The sequence below is a fragment of the Pecten maximus genome, chromosome 3, assembly GCF_902652985.1.
Source record: "Pecten maximus chromosome 3, xPecMax1.1, whole genome shotgun sequence".
NCBI classification, from domain to species: Eukaryota; Metazoa; Mollusca; class Bivalvia; order Pectinida; family Pectinidae; genus Pecten; species Pecten maximus.
Window position 1 is genome coordinate 49,178,777 of NC_047017.1, and position 21,254 is coordinate 49,200,030.

The window sequence follows — 21,254 nt, forward strand, 5'->3', positions numbered from 1 at the left end:
ACACCAGTGGTATCAGAGGAGTTCCTGGTGTAGAGTACACCAGTGGTATCAGAGGAGTTCCTGGTGTAGAGTACACCAGTGGTATCAGAGGAGTTCCTGGTGTAGAGTACACCAGTGGTATCAGAGGAGTTCCTGGTGTAGAGAACACCAGTGGTATCAGAGGAGTTCTTCAAGTAACCTATTCTATGTGCTGTAATATGGCTTAGTCAGTATCATTGGGACAGGCTGATTACCTTCTTGTACTGATGAATGTGGTTTTTATAATCTGTCATTAAGTATTTAAATGCAATGACCTATTAAATTTCCACCTTCTATTGAGACATAATGTACTTCAACAGAGACTAATTACTTTTAATATATCGAAAGTTAAGCATATTATAGTAATTCAACATGGTTATATCACAACTTCTTTTATTAGCACTTTGAGAAGTATGCCAGCTGTAGGTGATCTTGAACTGTTTGTGTGACTATTGTAAGTAATACACATACCTGAGTGTGTCAGAGATAGAAAATCTGACAAATCAAAGTCACATTATGTACCACAAAGGTTAACAGCCATTTGATATTCAAAGCAAATACAATCTTTTCTGACAGAAAAAAACCCTTAAATGATTGCTTCAAATACAATAAATAAACTTGACAAAATGTTTAAAATCGATCAGAATAATCTAATCCACTACGTTGATAGAGATTAGTCAACAAGAGGGCCAAAGGGGCCTCTATAGCTCACCTGGATATTGCAGTGAATATAGGGAAACACTTTACAGTACAGTTCTACAAAATAAAAGGATTCAAAAGAATTCCCCGTATTTCCCTCATTGGGCCCTGCTCCTCAGGCCTTGGGGGCCAGATGCACCATTTCCAAAAATTGCTTCCCCTTCACCCAAGGATGCTCCAAACCTTTGGTTAAAATCTGATGATTATGACCTGCCACCATCTGATGATGATGACCTGCCACCATCCGATGATTATGACCAGCCATCATGTGATGATTATGACCTGCCACCATCTGATGATGATGACCAGCCACCATCTGATGACGATGACCTGCCACCATCTGATGACGATGACCTGCCACCATCTCATGATGATGACCAGCCACCATTTGATGATTATGACCAGCCACCATCTGATGACGATGACCTGCCACCATTTAATGATGATGACCAGCCACCATCTGATGATGATAACCAGCCACCATGTGATGATGATGACCAGCCACCATTTGATGATGATGACCAGCCACCATCTCATGATGATGACCAGCCACCATTTGATGATGATGACCAGCCACCATCTCATGATGATGACCAGCCACCATGTGATGATGATGACCAGCCACCATTTGATGATGATGACCAGCCACCATCTCATGATGATGACCAGCCACCATTTGATGATGATGACCTGCCACCATCTGATGATGATGACCAGCCACCATCTGATGACGATGACCTGCCACCATCTGATGACGATGACCTGCCACCATCTGATGACGATGACCTGCCACCATCTCATGATGATGACCAGCCACCATCTCATGATGATGACCAGCCACCATCTGATGATGATGACCAGCCACCATTTGATGATGATGACCAGCCACCATCTGATGATGATGACCAGCCACCATCTGATGACGATGACCAGCCACCATCTGATGATGATGACCAGACACCATCTCATGCAGATCAGCAAATAATAAAGAAAAAAACAGTTATATAAAAGTTTTCTCACAATATTTAATATTTGAATTAGAATTTGATTCTTCTATATGAAATATGTTACAGCTAAATATACAAAATCTTCCAAGAAATCACATCTTGATTATCAAGGTATAGCAGTGATGGACAATCAGTCATCATGAAAAACATTTATTTTGTTTACCGAGTCTTTTTTCAATGGAAAACATTTCATAATTTTCAAAAGTTGGTATGACATTAGAACTGGTTTTCAAATTTTGTTTTGAATATTATATCTCACTTGCTACTGAAAGAGAAGCACTTGTTGTCAATTAAGAATTCTGTATACTGTTATAAGTACTTTCTGAGCCAGGCAGAGTTTAAGACCACATAAACAACATAGACAAAATTTTACATCGATACTTGTAGATTAAACAAATCATTTATCATTGGATGCATAAATAAGGTGAAATTCTCTACTATTGTGGAGGAAATCATTCAAACAGTGTCATTTCCACAATAACAGCTAATCAACAAACAACACTGTTGAATAGCTACTTAAATAACATCCTCAGTTTTGTCAGTTCAGAGTGAAACAGATAATTTTCTGCTACACTGCTTCATGGCAAAGTTCGATAATGAATGAACAGGGTTTTGTATTACTATTTACAAACACAAGTCATAAGCTTCACATCATCCTTCCTTAGCGGGTGTGTTATTGCCTCGTTTCCGACCTCTGCCCCTGTTGGATATAAGAATAAATTGTTTTAAATACACAGATACATGCAGGTATATTTTTGATGTCATCAATAAACAAGTATTTCTTTCCTAGACAAAAGTGTGAGTCATTAAATTAAGGGAAATTAAGACTGAAAGGTCAGAATTTTGTATTAAATACTAGATACATTATATACTGTTTATAGATAATCCAAATCTATATCTTTTGGTAGATTTCAACTTTTAAAAAGAGCTGTACGATATATCAGCCTTGCTATGGCACTGACCTGATCTTAGAGGAGGATTTTGGTGTCCGAGGAGTGTCAGGAGATTTACAACTACGACATTTCCACTGTCCATTAGGGATGGACCGGAGACCAACACAGAATGTGTGGTAGCCACGATCACAGCGGTCACAGAATATCATCTTGTCCTGTCAACAGATACCACATACAACACATGTAATAGTGTAACAGATACCACACACAACACATATAATAGTGTAACATACACCACAGACAACACATGTAATAGTGTCACAGATACCACATACAACACATGTAATAGTGTCACAGATACCACATACAACACATGTAATAGTGTAACATACACCACATACAACACATGTAATAGTGTAACATACACCACAGACAACACATGTAATAGTGTAACATACACCACATAAAACACATGTAATAGTGTAACATACACCACATACAACACATGTAATAGTGTAACATACACCACATAAAACACATGTAATAGTGTAACATACACCACATACAACACATGTAATAGTGTAACATACACCACATAAAACACATGTAATAGTGTAACATACACCACATACAACACATGTAATAGTGTAACATACACCACATACAACACATGTAATAGTGTCACAGATACCACAAACAACACATGTAATAGTGTAACATATACCACACACAACACATGTAATAGTGTAACAGATACCACACAACACATGTAATAGTGTCACAGATACCACATACAACACATGTAATAGTGTAACAGATACCACCCATAACACATGTAATAGTGTAACAGATACCACACACAACACATGTAATAGTGTAACAGATACCACATACAACACATGTAATAGTGTAACATACACCACAGACAACACATGTAATAGTGTAACAGATACCACATACAACACATGTAATAGTGTCACAGATACCACATACAACACATGTAATAGTGTAACATACACCACAGACAACACATGTAATAGTGTAACATACACCACAGACAACACATGTAATAGTGTAACAGATACCACATACAACACATGTAATAGTGTAACATACACCACATACAACACATGTAATAGTGTAACAGATACCACACACAACACATGTAATAGTGTAACATACACCACATGTAATAGTGTAACAGATACCACATACAACACATGTAATAGTGTAACATACACCAGACAACACATGTAATAGTGTAACAGATACCACATACAACACATGTAATAGTGTCACAGATACCACATACAACACATGTAATAGTGTAACATACACCACAGACAACACATGTAATAGTGTAACATACACCACAGACAACACATGTAATAGTGTAACAGATACCACATACAACACATGTAATAGTGTAACATACACCACAGACAACACATACAACACATGTAATAGTGTAACAGATACCACAGACAACACATGTAATAGTGTAACATACACCACATACAACACATGTAATAGTGCAACATACACCACAGACAACACATGTAATAGTGTAACATACACCACAGACAACACATGTAATAGTGTAACAGATACCACACACAACACATGTAATAGTGTAACATACACCACAGACAACACATGTAATAGTGTAACATACACCACAGACAACACATGTAATAGTGTAACATACACCACATACAACACATGTAATAGTGTCACAGATACCACATACAACACATGTAATAGTGTCACAGATACCACACACAACACATGTAATAGTGTAACATACACCACATACAACACATGTAATAGTGTAACATACACCACAGACAACACATGTAATAGTGTAACAGATACCACATACAACACATGTAATAGTGTAACATACACCACAGACAACACATGTAATAGTGTAACATACACCACAGACAACACATGTAATAGTGTAACATACACCACATACAACACATGTAATAGTGTCACAGATACCACAGACAACACATGTAATAGTGTCACAGATACATGTCATCAGGTAACATTACAGTCACAAGTTTTACTTACCCCATCATATGGGTCCATACACTCCACATAAGTTTTACTTACCTCATCATACAGGTCCATACACTCCACACAAGTTTTACTTACCTTGTCATACAGGTCCATACACTCCACACAAGTTTTACTTACCTCATCATACGGGTCCATAGACTACACACAAGATTTACTTACCTCATCATACGGGTCCATAAACTCCACACAAGTTTTACTTACCTCATCATACAGGTGCATACACTCCACACAAGTTTTACTTACCTCATCATACAGGTACATACACTCCACACAAGTTTTACTTACCTCATCATACAGGTCCATACACTCCACACAAGTTTTACTTACCTCATCATACAGGTCCATATACTCCACACAAGTTTTACTTACCTCATCATACAGGTGCATACACTCCACACAAGTTTTACTTACCTCATCATACAGGTGCATACACTCCACACAAGTTTTACTTACCTCATCATACAGGTCCATACACTCCACACAAGTTTTACTTACCTCATCATACAGGTGCATACACTCCACACAAGTTTTACTTACCTCATCATACAGGTGCATACACTCCACACAAGTTTTACTTACCTCATCATACAGGTCCATATACTCCACACAAGTTTTACTTACCTCATCATACGGGTCCATACACTCCACACAAGTTTTACTTACCTCACCATACAGGTGCATACACTCCACACAAGTTTTACTTACCTCATCATACAGGTACATACACTCCACACAAGTTTTACTTACCTCATCATACAGGTCCATACACTCCACACAAGTTTTACTTACCTCATCATACAGGTCCATATACTCCACACAAGTTTTACTTACCTCATCATACAGGTGCATACACTCCACACAAGTTTTACTTACCTCATCATACGAGTCCATACACTCCACACAAGTTTTACTCACCTCATCATACGGGTCCATACACTCCACACAACTTACGTACCTCATCATACAGGTCTATACACTCCACACAACTTACGTACCTCATCATACCGGTCCATACACTCCACACAACTTACGTACCTCATCATACGGGTCCATACACTCCACACAAGTTTTACTTACCTCATCATACAGGTCCATACACTCCACACAAGTTTTACTTACCTCATCATACAGGTACATACACTCCACACAACTTATGTACCTCATCATACAGGTCCATACACTCCACACAAGTTTTACTTACCTCATCATACGGGTCCATACACACCACACATGTTTTACTTACCTCACCATACAGGTCCATACACTCCACACAAGATTTACTTACCTCATCATACGGGTCCATACACTCCACACAAGTTTTACTTACCTCATCATACAGGTCCATACACTCCACACAAGTTTAACTTATCTCATCATACCGGTCAATACACTCCACACAAGTTTTACTTACCTCATCATACAGGTCCATACACTCCACACAAGATTTACTTACCTCATCATATGGGTCCATACACTCCACACAAGTTTTACTTACCTCATCATACAGGTCCATACACTCCACACAACTTACGTACCTCATCATACAGGTCCATACACTCCACACAAGTTTTACTTACCTCATCATACGGGTCCATACACTCCACACAACTTACGTACCTCATCATACGGGTACATACACACCACACATGTTTTACTTACCTCATCATACAGGTCCATATACTCCACACACGTCTTACTTACCTCATCATACAGGTCCATACACTCCACACAAGTTTTACTTACCTCATCATACGGGTGCGTACACTCCACACAAGTTTTACTTACCTCATCATACAGGTACATACACTCCACACAAGTTTTACTTACCTCATCATACGGGTCACTACACTCCACACAAGTTTTACTTACCTCATCATACGGGTCCATACACTCCACACAAGTTTTACTTACCTCATCATACGGGACCATACACTCCACACAAGTTTTACACTCCATACAGGTCCATACACTCCACACAACTTACTTACCTCATCATACGGGTCCATACACTCCACACAACTTACGTACCTCATCATACAGGTCTATACACTCCACACAACTTACGTACCTCATCATACCGGTCCATACACTCCACACAACTTACGTACCTCATCATACGGGTCCATACACTCCACACAAGTTTTACTTACCTCATCATACAGGTCCATACACTCCACACAAGTTTTACTTACCTCATCATACAGGTACATACACTCCACACAACTTATGTACCTCATCATACAGGTCCATACACTCCACACAAGTTTTACTTACCTCATCATACGGGTCCATACACACCACACATGTTTTACTTACCTCACCATACAGGTCCATACACTCCACACAAGATTTACTTACCTCATCATACGGGTCCATACACTCCACACAAGTTTTACTTACCTCATCATACAGGTCCATACACTCCACACAAGTTTAACTTATCTCATCATACCGGTCAATACACTCCACACAAGTTTTACTTACCTCATCATACAGGTCCATACACTCCACACAAGTTTTACTTACCTCATCATATGGGTCCATACACTCCACACAAGTTTTACTTACCTCATCATACAGGTCCATACACTCCACACAACTTACGTACCTCATCATACAGGTCCATACACTCCACACAAGTTTTACTTACCTCATCATACGGGTCCATACACTCCACACAACTTACGTACCTCATCATACGGGTACATACACACCACACATGTTTTACTTACCTCATCATACAGGTCCATATACTCCACACACGTCTTACTTACCTCATCATACAGGTCCATACACTCCACACAAGTTTTACTTACCTCATCATACGGGTGCGTACACTCCACACAAGTTTTACTTACCTCATCATACAGGTACATACACTCCACACAAGTTTTACTTACCTCATCATACGGGTCACTACACTCCACACAAGTTTTACTTACCTCATCATACGGGTCCATACACTCCACACAAGTTTTACTTACCTCATCATACGGGACCATACACTCCACACAAGTTTTACACTCCATACAGGTCCATACACTCCACACAACTTACTTACCTCATCATACAGGTCCATACACTCCACACAACTTACTTACCTCATCATACGGGTCCATACACTCCACACAACTTACGTACCTCATCATACGGGTCCATACACTCCACACAAGTTTTACTTACCTCATCATACGGGTCCATACACTCCACACAACTTACGTACCTCATCATACGGGTCCATACACTCCACACAAGTTTTACTTACCTCATCATACGGGTGCGTACACTCCACACAAGTTTTAATTACCTCATCATACAGGTACATACACTCCACACAAGTTTTACTTACCTCATCATACGGGTCACTACACTCCACACAAGTTTTACTTACCTCATCATACGGGTCCATACACTCCACACAAGTTTTACTTACCTCATCATACGGGTCCATACACTCCACACAAGTTTTACTTACCTCATCATACGGGTCCATACACTCCACACAAGTTTTACTTACCTCATCATACGGGTCCATACACTCCACACAAGTTTAACTTACCTCATCATACGGGTCCATACACTCCACACAAGTTTTACTTACCTCACCATACGGGTCCATACACTCCACACAAGTTTTACTTACCTCATCATACGGGCCCATACACTCCACACAACTTACGTACCTCATCATACAGGTCCATACACTCCACACAAGTTTTACTTACCTCATCATACGGGTCCATACACTCCACACAAGTTTTACTTACCTCATCATACGGGTCCATACACTCCACACAAGTTTTACTTACCTCATCATACGGGTCCATACACTCCACACAAGTTTTACACTCCATACAGGTCCATACACTCCACACAACTTACTTACCTCATCATACAGGTCCATACACTCCACACAACTTACTTACCTCATCATACGGGTCCATACACTCCACACAACTTACGTACCTCATCATACGGGTCCATACACTCCACACAAGTTTTACTTACCTCATCATACGGGTCCATACACTCCACACAACTTACGTACCTCATCATACGGGTCCATACACTCCACACAAGTTTTACTTACCTCATCATACGGGTCCATACACTCCACACAAGTTTTACACTCCATACACTGCCAGGGATATGTTTTGATAACAGTCACCATCTCCACTGTCAGATCCAGACAAGTAGGGTGGCCTGAAAAAAAGTTTGAGAATTAAAAGTTTAATGAACATTGGAATAACAATATCATGGTATGTTTAATTCCCTCTCTACACTCTGAAATACACATACTATCAGAAGGAGATACATTGTATGGTAGTTTATGCTAGATCATTTACACTAATGGAATAATCAGGAACCAATCAGAATCAAGAACTGTAATAAAATACCTCAATATCAGGAGAAAGGTATGTCACAGTTTACTTACCAAACTTCTTGCATTCTGAACACTGAACCATATCTTCATCTGTCTCCCCTTGTTTTTCACACATACGACACATAAGGTCATCGTCCCCCTGGACAACAGAAATGATTTACACACATGGACAAACTTTGAAGACATAATTGCAGTTATGATAATATACAATCTGCAGTTTACAAATCAAAGGAAAGTTCACAGATATTGAACCTTTGTTGAAAATAATACACTAACCTTATCACCTTTGGCCAGATCTTCTACCATCTGACCACTGTCCTGTCCACTGCTGTCGTCCGACTCTCCACTGCTGCTGTCATCGTCACTGTCCGAGTCTGAACCACCACCTGCCTGTAACATATGATCCGTAAGACAAATATGTCTTATAGACGACCTGCTAATTCTTAAACTTCCTGTAAATTCTTGTATAAAGGCCATCTACTAATTCTCCATAAGAGACCAACTCCAATCTCTACAACACTAAACATTCTTCTGTGATCCGGACGTAATTTGATCCCAACATAATTCACTCTTTGTTACAAAGTTTTGACCTTGACCTACCATTGAATGTTGACCTTGACCTTACCTCTACATCTTCCTCGGAAGCATCCTCAGATAGGACCTCCTGGGGGTTGGCCAGACTATTACCCAGCTGTTTTGGAGGATTAAACAGGGCAGTGTTGAGGGGTAGGTATTTCAGCTCTTCAGGGGAATGGCTGTCAGGAGAAAACTGACATGTATCAACACTGTTTTTACATATGACAAATGAAAAGTTGGCAATTACAATCCCTGTAGTTTGAAAACATTATGCTGAAGTGATTCATTAAGACACTACACAGCTCTATTAACAGGTACCCTTGATATTTAAGTAACAGGTACCCTTGATATATAAGTAACAGGTACCCTTGATATATAAGTAACAGGTACCCTTGATATTTAAGTAACAGGTACCCTTGATATATAAGTAACAGGTACCCTTGATATTTAAGTAACAGGTACCCTTGATATTTAAGTAACAGGTACCCTTGATATTTAAGTGACATACTTTTTGTAGTAATCCTGGTACTGGCCTGGGATCAATGTAACAGGATAGGGACTGGGTGATGTCAGGTCAGGAGGCAGTACCTTATACCGGCCAGCAGGATAATGTACATTCTGAAAAAAATATTTGCATATATAGATTTTATTAACTGGAGTGTGACTTGATTGATGCAAAACATTTAATTTTCATCAGAGGGAGATGTGAATAACTTACAAATGTCTGAAGATCAAAATATGCCCTGCGCTCCTCCTTCCTCTCGCGGAGAAAGATCGTGTTCCATTCTGACGCAGACTTCATTGCTTTCTTTATATACTCTGTCATCTTGCTCTTCTCTAACTTGGGCTGAAATAGTGACTCAAAATATTACAAGATACCCACTTGATGTGGCTAAATCCTTGCCAAAACTAAGACTGATGAATAAGGCAAGTTTTGAGAAAAGAGAAGATTTTAACCTTTATGGATTTGAGTATATTAAATTTTGATGATGATATGAGGGATAGCATTGCGATGGTTGTGATAATATTGTGAATCATAAGTAAATTATAAGGATTCAGACTTGCCTCATTTTTACTGGATTCAAAACTTTATAAAGATTCTCATAAACAATGTTTTATTGATGGCTTGGCTAGTTGCACAACCTAGCATTATTCTATCTTCCTATCTTCTGACAATAATTTTTGCACTATTAAGTCAAATATGTTATATATTCCAGAAGTGAAATGAATGGAATATGGATTTCGAAAAACTCCCAAGTGAATCCATATCTTAAAATGAACATGAATCGGTAATATGCTTGAGAAAGAAATATATTCCAAAATACTACTTTAGTTATTCGAGTCGAGACAAAATGCAAGGGATGTTTAATATTTAATGTTGAAGTCTAAACAAACTTTAGTAGATTTTTGTGTCAAGCAGTGTTCTTCCATTGTTAAATGTTCTTAGTTTGAATAAACCGTTGAAACCTTTGAAAAAACGCTCACAAAAGTGATTTCACGATCAGGTAAACATTAAGATACCAGGCATTGTAAACAGTATTATTACATGATTGTGATACGCCCCATTCCTTCTACTACCATACTGATTCAGGTCGTCAGTGTCTTGTAAAATCAAAAATGGATGATTTTCGAATTTAAAAATAGAATTGATATACAGTCAGTTTTATCTGCGTGGGATGGTATGATCTCAGGATTAGTCCAGTTAGACCTGATTAGACCAGTAATTGGATGGTCACAGCCTACATGCATCAAATCCCGGCAGGGACTGTCAAAGTTGTTAAATAATTTTTTTTAATGTTTTTGCGTCTCCCTCAATTGAAATGCGTCTTATCATTCCTAAAGTTTAAAAAAAAACCACACATGACATCGTCTTGATATGCAATTAAATTATCAATTATATCCCTCATAGTTGCTCAAATGTCACCTCTGTGTATCTAGAAATACCAAAATCCAACCAGGCTTCCACTTTCATTTAGGTCTGAATACTCGCCCGATATGATAAGCATGACAGTTTCATTTTCTCTACTTTAAATTCTCCATTTGCTGACTGTAACATTCCTGCTTCCTCAAACTACAATTTGTACATGTCACCCCTGATTTGATGTTTTAAAGTGTGTAATGTTATGTCATGGCACACGGCTTCAAGAGATGCAGTTTTGTGAAGGCATTGGGAAAGTATTTTTGGTTGTAATCAAGAACTCATTGGAGAATATTCTTTATGTGTGATATCAAGTTTGGTATGTTGATGTTCATCACTTTAGTGGTCACTATTTCCAGATCTCAATTATGATGACTCGGCCAACAATAACTTTATTAATGATTTTGATTACATTGTGAAGACTTTGATGACATTTTAACACCTTGATGAGATGATAATTGTAACCATGTAACCTGGTGACATGGTAATGGTTTCATTGACTGATGACATGGTAATGGTTTCAATGACTGATGACATGGTAATGGTTTCATAGACTGATGACATGGTAATGGTTTCACTGACTGATGACATGGTAATGGTTTCAATGACTGATGACATGGCAATGGTTTCATTGACTGATGACATGGTAATGGTTTTATTGACTGATGACATGGTAATGGTTTCAATGACTGATGACATGGCAATGGTTTCATTGACTGATGACATGGTAATGGTTTCATTGACTGATGACATGGTAATGGTTTCAATGACTGATGACATGGTAATGGTTTCATTGACTGATGACATGGTAATGGTTTCACTGACTGATGACATGGTAATGGTTTAACTGACTGATGACATGGTAATGGTTTCATTGACTGATGACATGGTTATGGTTTCATTGACTGATGACATGGTAATGGTTTCATTGACTGATGACATGGTAATGGTTTCAATGACTGATGACATGGCAATGGTTTCATTGACTGATGACATGGTAATGGTTTCAATGACTGATGACATGGTAATGGTTTTACTGACTGATGACATGGTAATGGTTTTACTGACTGATGACATGGTAATGGTTTCAATGACTGATGACATGGTAATGGTTTCAATGACTGATGACATGGTAATGGTTTCAATGACTGATGACATAGTAATGGTTTCATTGACTGATGACATGGTAATGGTTTCATTGACTGATGACATGGTAATGGTTTCATTGACTGATGACATGGTAATGGTTTCAATGACTGATGACATGGTAATGGTTTCAATGACTGATGACATGGTAATGGTTTCATTGACTGATGACATGGTAATGGTTTCAATGACTGATGACATGGTAATGGTTTCAATGACTGATGACATGGTAATGGTTTCATTGACTGATGACATGGTAATGGTTTCAATGACTGATGACATGGTTATGGTTTCATTGACTGATTACATGGTAATGGTTTCAATGACTGATGACATGGTAATGGTTTTATTGACTGATGACATGGTTATGGTTTCACTGACTGATGACATGGTTATGGTTTCACTGACTGATGACATGGTAATGGTTTTATTGACTGATGACATGGTTATGGTTTCATTGACTGATGACATGGTTATGGTTTCATTGACTGATGACATGGTTATGGTTTCACTGACTGATGACATGGTAATGGTTTTATTGACTGATGACAAGGTAATGGTTTTACTGACTGATGACATGGTAATGGTTTCATTGACTGATGACATGGTATGGTTTCAATGACTGATGACATGGTAATGGTTTCATTGACTGATGACATGGTAATGGTTTCAATGACTGATGACATGGTAATGGTTTTACTGACTGATGACATGGTAATGGTTTTACTGACTGATGACATGGTAATGGTTTCATTGACTGATGACATGGTAATGGTTTCATAGACTGATGACATGGTAATGGTTTCATTGACTGATGACATGGTAATGGTTTCATTGACTGATGACATGGTAATGGTTTCATTGACTGATGACATGGTAATGGTTTTACTGACTGATGACATGGTAATGGTTTTACTGACTGATGACATGGTAATGGTTTCATTGACTGATGACATGGTAATGGTTTCAATGACTGATGACATGGTAATGGTTTCAATGACTGATGACATGGTAATGGTTTCAATGACTGATGACATGGTAATGGTTTCAATGACTGATGACATGGTAATGGTTTCAATGACTGATGACATGGTAATGGTTTCATTGACTGATGACATGGTAATGGTTTCATTGACTGATGACATGGTAATGGTTTTACTGACTGATGACATGGTAATGGTTTCATTGACTGATGACATGGTAATGGTTTCAATGACTGATGACATGGTAATGGTTTCATTGACTGATGACATGGTAATGGTTTCAATGACTGATGACATGGTAATGGTTTCAATGACTGATGACATGGTAATGGTTTCATTGACTGATGACATGGTAATGGTTTCATTGACTGATGACATGGTAATGGTTTTACTGACTGATGACATGGTAATGGTTTCAATGACTGATGACATGGTAATGGTTTCGTTGACTGATGACATGGTAATGGTTTCATTGACTAATGACATGGTAATGGTTTCATTGACTGATGACATGGTAATGGTTTCACTGACTGATGACATGGTAATGGTTTCATTGACTGATGACATGGTAATGGTTTTACTGACTGATGACATGGTAATGGTTTCATTGACTGATGACATGGTAATGGTTTCATTGACTGATGACATGGTAATGGTTTCATTGACTGATGACATGGTAATGGTTTTATTGACTGATGACATGGTAATGGTTTCATTGACTGATCACATAGTAGTGGTTTCATTGACTGATGACATGGTAATGGTTTCAATGACTGATGACATGGTAATGGTTTCAATGACTGATGACATAGTAATGGTTTCAATGACTGATGACATGGTAATGGTTTCATTGACTGATGACATGGTAATGGTTTTACTGACTGATGACATGGTAATGGTTTCAATGACTGATGACATAGTAATGGTTTCAATGACTGATGACATGGTAATGGTTTCAATGACTGATGACATAGTAATGGTTTCAATGACTGATGACATGGTAATGGTTTCAATGACTGATGACATAGTAATGGTTTCAATGACTGATGACATGGTAATGGTTTCATTGACTGATGACATGGTAATGGTTTCAATGACTGATGACATGGTAATGGTTTCAATGACTGATGACATGGTAATGGTTTCAATGACTGATGACATGGTAATGGTTTCATTGACTGATGACATGGTAATGGTTTCATTGACTGATGACATGGTAATGGTTTTACTGACTGATGACATGGTAATGGTTTCAATGACTGATGACATGGTTATGGTTTCAATGACTGATGACATGGTAATGGTTTCATTGACTGATGACATGGTAATGGTTTCAATGACTGATGACATGGTAATGGTTTCATTGACTGATGACATGGTAATGGTTTCAATGACTGATGACATGGTAATGGTTTCAATGACTGATGACATGGTAATGGTTTCATTGACTGATGACATGGTAATGGTTTCAATGACTGATGACATGGTAATGGTTTCATTGACTGATGACATGGTAATGGTTTTACTGACTGATGACATGGTAATGGTTTCAATGACTGATTACATGGTAATGGTTTCAATGACTGATTACATGAGGCCCTGATGATTTGTCTCACCACTTCATAGTCTTTATGTTTCTCCTTGATGGTCTGCCTTTCTCTCTCATGTAGAACTGCTGCATACTCCTATAGGTATAAAGTCACCAAGTTAGGGATAAAACACCTACTAAAAGTGTGGTACACAGGAAAATCTTATCAGATTGTAACAACTATAAAACATAAATGATCACCGGTCAATTACAAATACACTTAATTAATTCCCTAATGTAAAAATTCATTTAATGAATAATTAAGCAAATGTAATAATGTTGCTAAACATGTGTAGGTGTTTTGGTTGGTAAAGTGTTGTGGTTTAAACTTACTTGGTTGGTGAAGTGTACCCGCCCCTTGTTTTTGTATGGACTCTCACATGTACCTGCCCCTTGTTTTTGTATCGACTCTCACATGTACCTGCCCCTTGTTTTTGTATTGGCTCTCACATGTACCTGCCCCTTGTTTTTGTATCGATTCTCACATATACCCGCCCCTTGTTTTTGTATCGACTCTCACATGTACCTGTCCATTGTTTTTGTATTGACTCTCACATGTACCCGCCCCTTGTTTTTGTATTGACTCTCAAATGTACCTGTCCGTTGTTTTTGTATCGACTCTCACACGTACCTGCCCCTTGTTTTTGTATGGACTCTCACATGTACCTGCCCCTTGTTTTTGTATTGACTCTCACATGTACCCGCCCCTTGTTTTTGTATCGACTCTCACATGTACCAGCCTCTTGTTTTTGTATCGACTCTCACATGTACCTGTCCATTGTTTTTGTATCGACTCTCACATGTACCCGCCCCTTGTTTTTGTATCGACTCTCACATGTACCCGCCTCTTGTTTTTGTATGGACTCTCACATGTACCTGTCCATTGTTTTTGTATTGACTCTCACATGTACCTGTCCGTTGTTTTTGTATTGACTCTCACATGTACCCGCCCCTTGTTTTTGTATGGACTCTCACATATACCTGTCCCTTGTTTTTGTATGGACTCTCACATGTACCCGCCTCTTGTTTTTGTATGGACTCTCACATATACCCGCCCCTTGTTTTTGTATCGACTCTCACATGTAACCGCCCTTGTTTTTGTATTGACTCTCACATGTACCCACCCCTTGTTTTTGTATCGACTCTCACATGTACCCGCCTCTTGTTTTTGTATCGACTCTCACATGTACCTGCCCCTTGGGGCCGCGGTGGCCGAGTGGTTAAGGTGTCCCGACACTTTATCACTAGCCCTCCACCTCTGGGTTGCGAGTTTGAAACCTACGTGGGGCAGTTGCCAGGTACTGACCGTAGGCCGGTGGTTTTTCTCCGGGTACTCCGGCTTTCCTCCACCTCCAAACCTGGCACGTCCTTAAATGACCCTGGCTGTTAATAGGACGTTAAACAAAAACAAAACAAAACAAAACCCACCCCTTGTTTTTGTATTGACTCTCAAATGTACCTGCCCCTTGTTTTTGTATCGACTCTCACATGTACCTGTCCATTGTTTTTGTATCGACTCTCACATGTACCCGCCCCTTGTTTTTGTATTGACTCTCACATATACCTGTCCCTTGTTTTTGTATTGACTTTCACATGTACCCGCCCCTTGTTTTTGTATTGACTCACAAAAGGACATATACATGTACCGGCCCTTTGTTTTCGTATTGACACACAAAAGGACATATATATGTACCTGCCCTTTGTTTTCGTATTGACACACTTACAGCATACTTATCTGGGTAGTCCCTGTGCATTAAGTCGTACACCTCATCACTCCGAATGGCTGTTAATCCTAAAACAGATCAAACAAAACATGACGTCAAACTCTCATCTGACTTACTTAACCAGAGATCAATGCTGGACAAAAACAACGTCAACACACCCAGGTCATTTGACCTTTCGGAGATTAAAGTAGGCAGAGAATCCTGTTACAGTAATTGATATATCTGGAGTATTTACATGTATATGAGACGATGTGGGGTGGACATCTGTTAACAGGAAGGTAGAGGCCTAAGCTATTATGTACTGTTTCAATTCACTTGATACAGAGGGATTCCGTTAGAACCGTCTTATGTGACCTTCCTCGATTTTTTGTTGGTTTGATATTTAAAATATTCTTGAACTTGATAATTGTCCCAAAATGTAAAGTTAGAAACAAGTTCAAATAAATAGAATCACATATTTTGGTTCACAATATTATAGTCTGTATGTATTTGTTTCAACAATAGAAGTATAAAAAGCTAATTTATATATATAAAAATTTGTTTTAAAGAGTTTGTTGTGATGAACCATTTCAATTTACTGTCAGATTGCTTGTAGTTTGTCGGGTGGGGTCACAATGGTATGTATCCCAGTCAAGAGAAAACCAATAAGAGTACAGCCTTGTGTAGTTAAACATGAATACTATACCAACCCACCAGGTATTACATGGTTTGTTTATAAGTGATGAACAACATACAAGGATAAATAGATCGCGCCAGACACAAGTTACAATTACAATACCAGCAGTTAGGACCAAATTACCAATTATTGTATTTGTATGTCTGACTGTTAGCACAGGTAGAGAGAGCAGGTGTCACAATTTGTGAAAAATTGGATGGAGATTACTAAACGCTCTTTATAAATATCACATAACAAGATGAAATGCATCTACTCTAATGACAACAGTGTTTAGGTGATGGGTGTTGTTGGTACTCAGTAGGGTATTAGGTTACTGGACAGCAGAAGTGTTACCTGTACCGACACTGAAAGGCTTCAATGTGACAAGTAATCAGCTTCCACAGCAGGTATCTGATAGTCCAGGTAACCCTATACTGCACCACCTATTTGTATAGATCTTATTTACCAGCTGGGCACAGCACCACCAACCTCCAGGTACGCTCCTCATTTACCTGTAATTAGCATACTCTCTAACCCTCTCTTTTTAAGAACAGGATTTTCAGTTTTAACCCTAGATTTTGATATGAACCAGTTATTATCTTATTGTTCATAATTTTGGATTCAAATTGGTCCAACAAGAAGAAACGTTGTACACAGAGTGCTTTTGAGCGTCTATCAAGAGTTTTCCTTTTTTTTTTTTTGTGATCAGTCACAACATTGCATTTGAACAATCAGGAAAAAAACAGCCTATAAATGTATTTGTGAAAAGAAATATCCTGAGAAAAAGTGAAAAAAAAACTCCAACTCATGATCAAAGATGGCACTCTGGTGGCCATTTTGCTTTTCAAATCAGTCTCAAAATTGAACAGGCAAAACAAGGTTTGAAGGGGAAATTCTATATGAAATTTGAGGAAGGTCAATCCAGTGCTTACAAAGATCCTAAGAAACAAGAGGACCATGGGCTTTAATGGTCACCTGTGTTTTGAAATATTTAAGCTAATTTAATTGACCCTTTTTGGCCCCGCCAATCAACCCAGGGAGTCAGTCAGGCCAACATGTGCATGCCATCAAGCTGTTATCCCATGCTGATAATGTTAACCAGGTTAGAATGAATTCCAATAGAAATTAAACTAATGACAGTCAAAAATGTAATTTCCCTATATAAACTTTAGTAAAAATTACCCCCTCCCCAGGGGCAAACGTGAGACCCCAGGGTCATGAAATTCACAATTTTGGTAAAGGACCTTAAGACCTTTCTATCTGTGAAGAGTATTTGATTTTACCATATCTGGGAGTTGGGAAGAAGATTTTTGAAATTTTAGTCAATTTGACCCTTTTTGGCCCCACCCCTCAGGCCCCTGGGGATTGGGGTTAGGATTAGGACCATATGATTCACAATTGTGGTTGACCTGTGGCCATGGAAGCTTCCAGTCCAATTTCATTGAATTTTTGTTCAGCGATTTTGGAGAACAAGAGATCCCAGAGGGATCTTGGCGCCCACCATTGAATGATCTTTATAGGTTCCATGTCAGATTGATCTTTTCTCTACTTTTCCCTTCCTCTAAGTCTTACTAATCTGTGTAAATTCAGAAACAGCCCTCTAGTACTTTTCAAACAAGGGGAACCTATATATGAAATTTAAGATTAAGCGATAATGGCTGTCTGTTGTTTTCAGATTGGTCCCAAAATGCAACACCAGGGACCAAGGGGAACCTACATATGAAATTTGAGAAAGATCCCTTCAGTACCTTCTGTAAAATAGCGATAACAAACTTCAATTGTCAAAATACAAGATGGCTGCCTGTTGGGCAGGTTGTTTTCTGACTGGTCTCAAAATCCAATATGCATAACTAGGCACAGATGTCAACCTACAAATGAAATTTCAGAAAGATCCCTTCAGCAATTTCTGATAAATAGCGATAACAAACTTCAATTGTCAAAATCCAAGATGGCTGCCTGTCGGCCATGTTGTTTTCCGATTGGTCTCAAAATGCAATATGCATAACTAGGCACCAAGGGGAACCTACATATGAAATTTGAGAAAGATCCCTTCAGCACTTTCTTAGAAATAGCGATAATAAGTTTCAATTGTCAAAATCTAAGATGGCTGCCTGTCGGCCATGTTGTTTTCCGATAGGTCTCAAAATGCAATATGCATAACTAGGCACCAACGGGTACCTATATATGAAATTTGAGAAAGATCCCTTCAGTACTTTCTCAGAAATAGCGATAACAAACTTCAATTGTCAAAATCCAAGATGGCTGCCTGTCGGCCATGTTGTTTTCCGATAGGTCTCAAAATGCAATATGCATAACTAGGCACCAAGGGAAACCTACATATGAAATTTGAGAAAGATCCCTTCAGTACTTTCTCAGAAATAGCGATAACAAACTTCAATAGTCAAAATCCAAGATGGCTGCCTGTCGGCCATGTTGTTTTCCGATTGGTCTCAAAATGCAATATGCATAACTAAGCACCAAGGGAAATCTACATATGAAATTTGAGAAAGATCCCTTCAGTACTTTCTCAGAAATATTGATAACAAACTTCAATTGTCAAAATCCAAGATGGCTGCCTGTCGGCCATGTTGTTTTCCGATTGGTCTCAAAATGCAATATGCATAACTAGGCACCAAGGGGAACCTACATATGAAATTTGAGAAAGATCCCTTCAGTAAATTCTCAGAAATAGCGATAACAAACTTCAATAGTCAAAATCCAAGATGGCTGCCTGTCGGCCATGTTGTTTTCCGATTGGTCTCAAAATGCAATATGCATAACTAGGCACCAAGGGAAATCTACATATGAAATTTGAGAAAGATCCCTTCGGTACTTTTTCAGAAATAGCGATAACAAACTTCAATTGTCAAAATCCAAGATGGCTGCCTGTCGGCCATGTTGTTTTCCGATTGGTCTCAAAATGCAATATGCATAACTAGGCACCAAGGGGAACCTACATTTGAAATTTGAGAAAGATCCCTTCAGTACTTTCTCAGAAATAGCGATAACAAACTTCAATTATCAAAATCCAAGATGGCTGCCTGTCGGCCATGTTGTTTTCCGATTGGTCTCGAAATGCAATATGCATAACTAGGCACCAAGGGGAGCCTACATATGAAATTTGAGAAAGATCCCTTCAGTACTTTCTCAGAAATAGCGATAACAAACTTCAATTGTCAAAATCCAAGATGGCTACCTGTCGGCCATGTTGTTTTCCGATTGGTCTCAAAATGCAATATGCATAACTAGGCACCAAGGGGAACCCACATATGAAATTTAAGAAAGATCCCTTCAGTACTTTCTGAGGATTAGCGATAACAAGAATTGTTTACGGACGGACGGAGGGACGGACGGACGGACCACGGACCACGGACGCAGGGCGATTTGAATAGCCCACCATCTGATGATGGTGGGCTAAAAATTGAAATAAAAATTGTTTATGGACTAATAAATCTTCAACTAGTATCAAACTGAAGATGGCCATCTGTCAGCACCATTGTTTTTTTTTAAATTTTCAACTGGTCTCAAATTTAATACACAACTAATGACTTATAGAGACTGATATTCTATATGTA

General features: G+C 38.7%; 2 protein-coding genes across 2 annotated transcripts in view; one reads left to right on the plus strand and one right to left on the minus strand.

Moving 5' to 3' along the window:
- The first annotated feature begins 431 nt into the window (after positions 1-431).
- On the plus strand, positions 432-1,725 carry LOC117322796 (RNA-binding protein 12B-like). Its single transcript, XM_033877741.1, has 2 exons — positions 432-457; positions 837-1,725. Exons 1-2 carry the CDS (start codon positions 432-434, stop codon positions 1,723-1,725), a joined length of 915 nt encoding a protein of 304 aa, XP_033733632.1.
- The window catches only part of LOC117324426 (PHD finger protein 10-like), a 32,292-nt gene continuing 12,760 nt past the window's right edge, over positions 1,723-21,254 (minus strand). The window contains exons 5-14 of the mRNA XM_033880274.1: positions 17,025-17,092; positions 15,329-15,397; positions 10,384-10,512; positions 10,174-10,283; positions 9,715-9,844; positions 9,366-9,479; positions 9,141-9,228; positions 8,796-8,908; positions 2,687-2,832; positions 1,723-2,424 (exon numbers count right to left, since the gene is read on the minus strand). Of these exons, the coding sequence (XP_033736165.1) occupies positions 2,376-2,424; positions 2,687-2,832; positions 8,796-8,908; positions 9,141-9,228; positions 9,366-9,479; positions 9,715-9,844; positions 10,174-10,283; positions 10,384-10,512; positions 15,329-15,397; positions 17,025-17,092 (1,016 nt within the window). The 3' untranslated portion in view covers positions 1,723-2,375. The remainder of the gene's footprint in view (positions 2,425-2,686; positions 2,833-8,795; positions 8,909-9,140; positions 9,229-9,365; positions 9,480-9,714; positions 9,845-10,173; positions 10,284-10,383; positions 10,513-15,328; positions 15,398-17,024; positions 17,093-21,254) is intronic.

What these genes read in the sequence shown, in the direction of transcription:
- LOC117322796 (XM_033877741.1), top strand. Translation starts at nt 432, where the DNA reads ATGCCAGCTGTAGGTGATCTTGAACT. An exon ending in GCTGTAGGTGATCTTGAACT is followed by an intron (nt 458 to 836) that starts GTTTGTGTGACT and finishes CCTGCTCCTCAG; the next exon opens with GCCTTGGGGGCCAGATGCAC.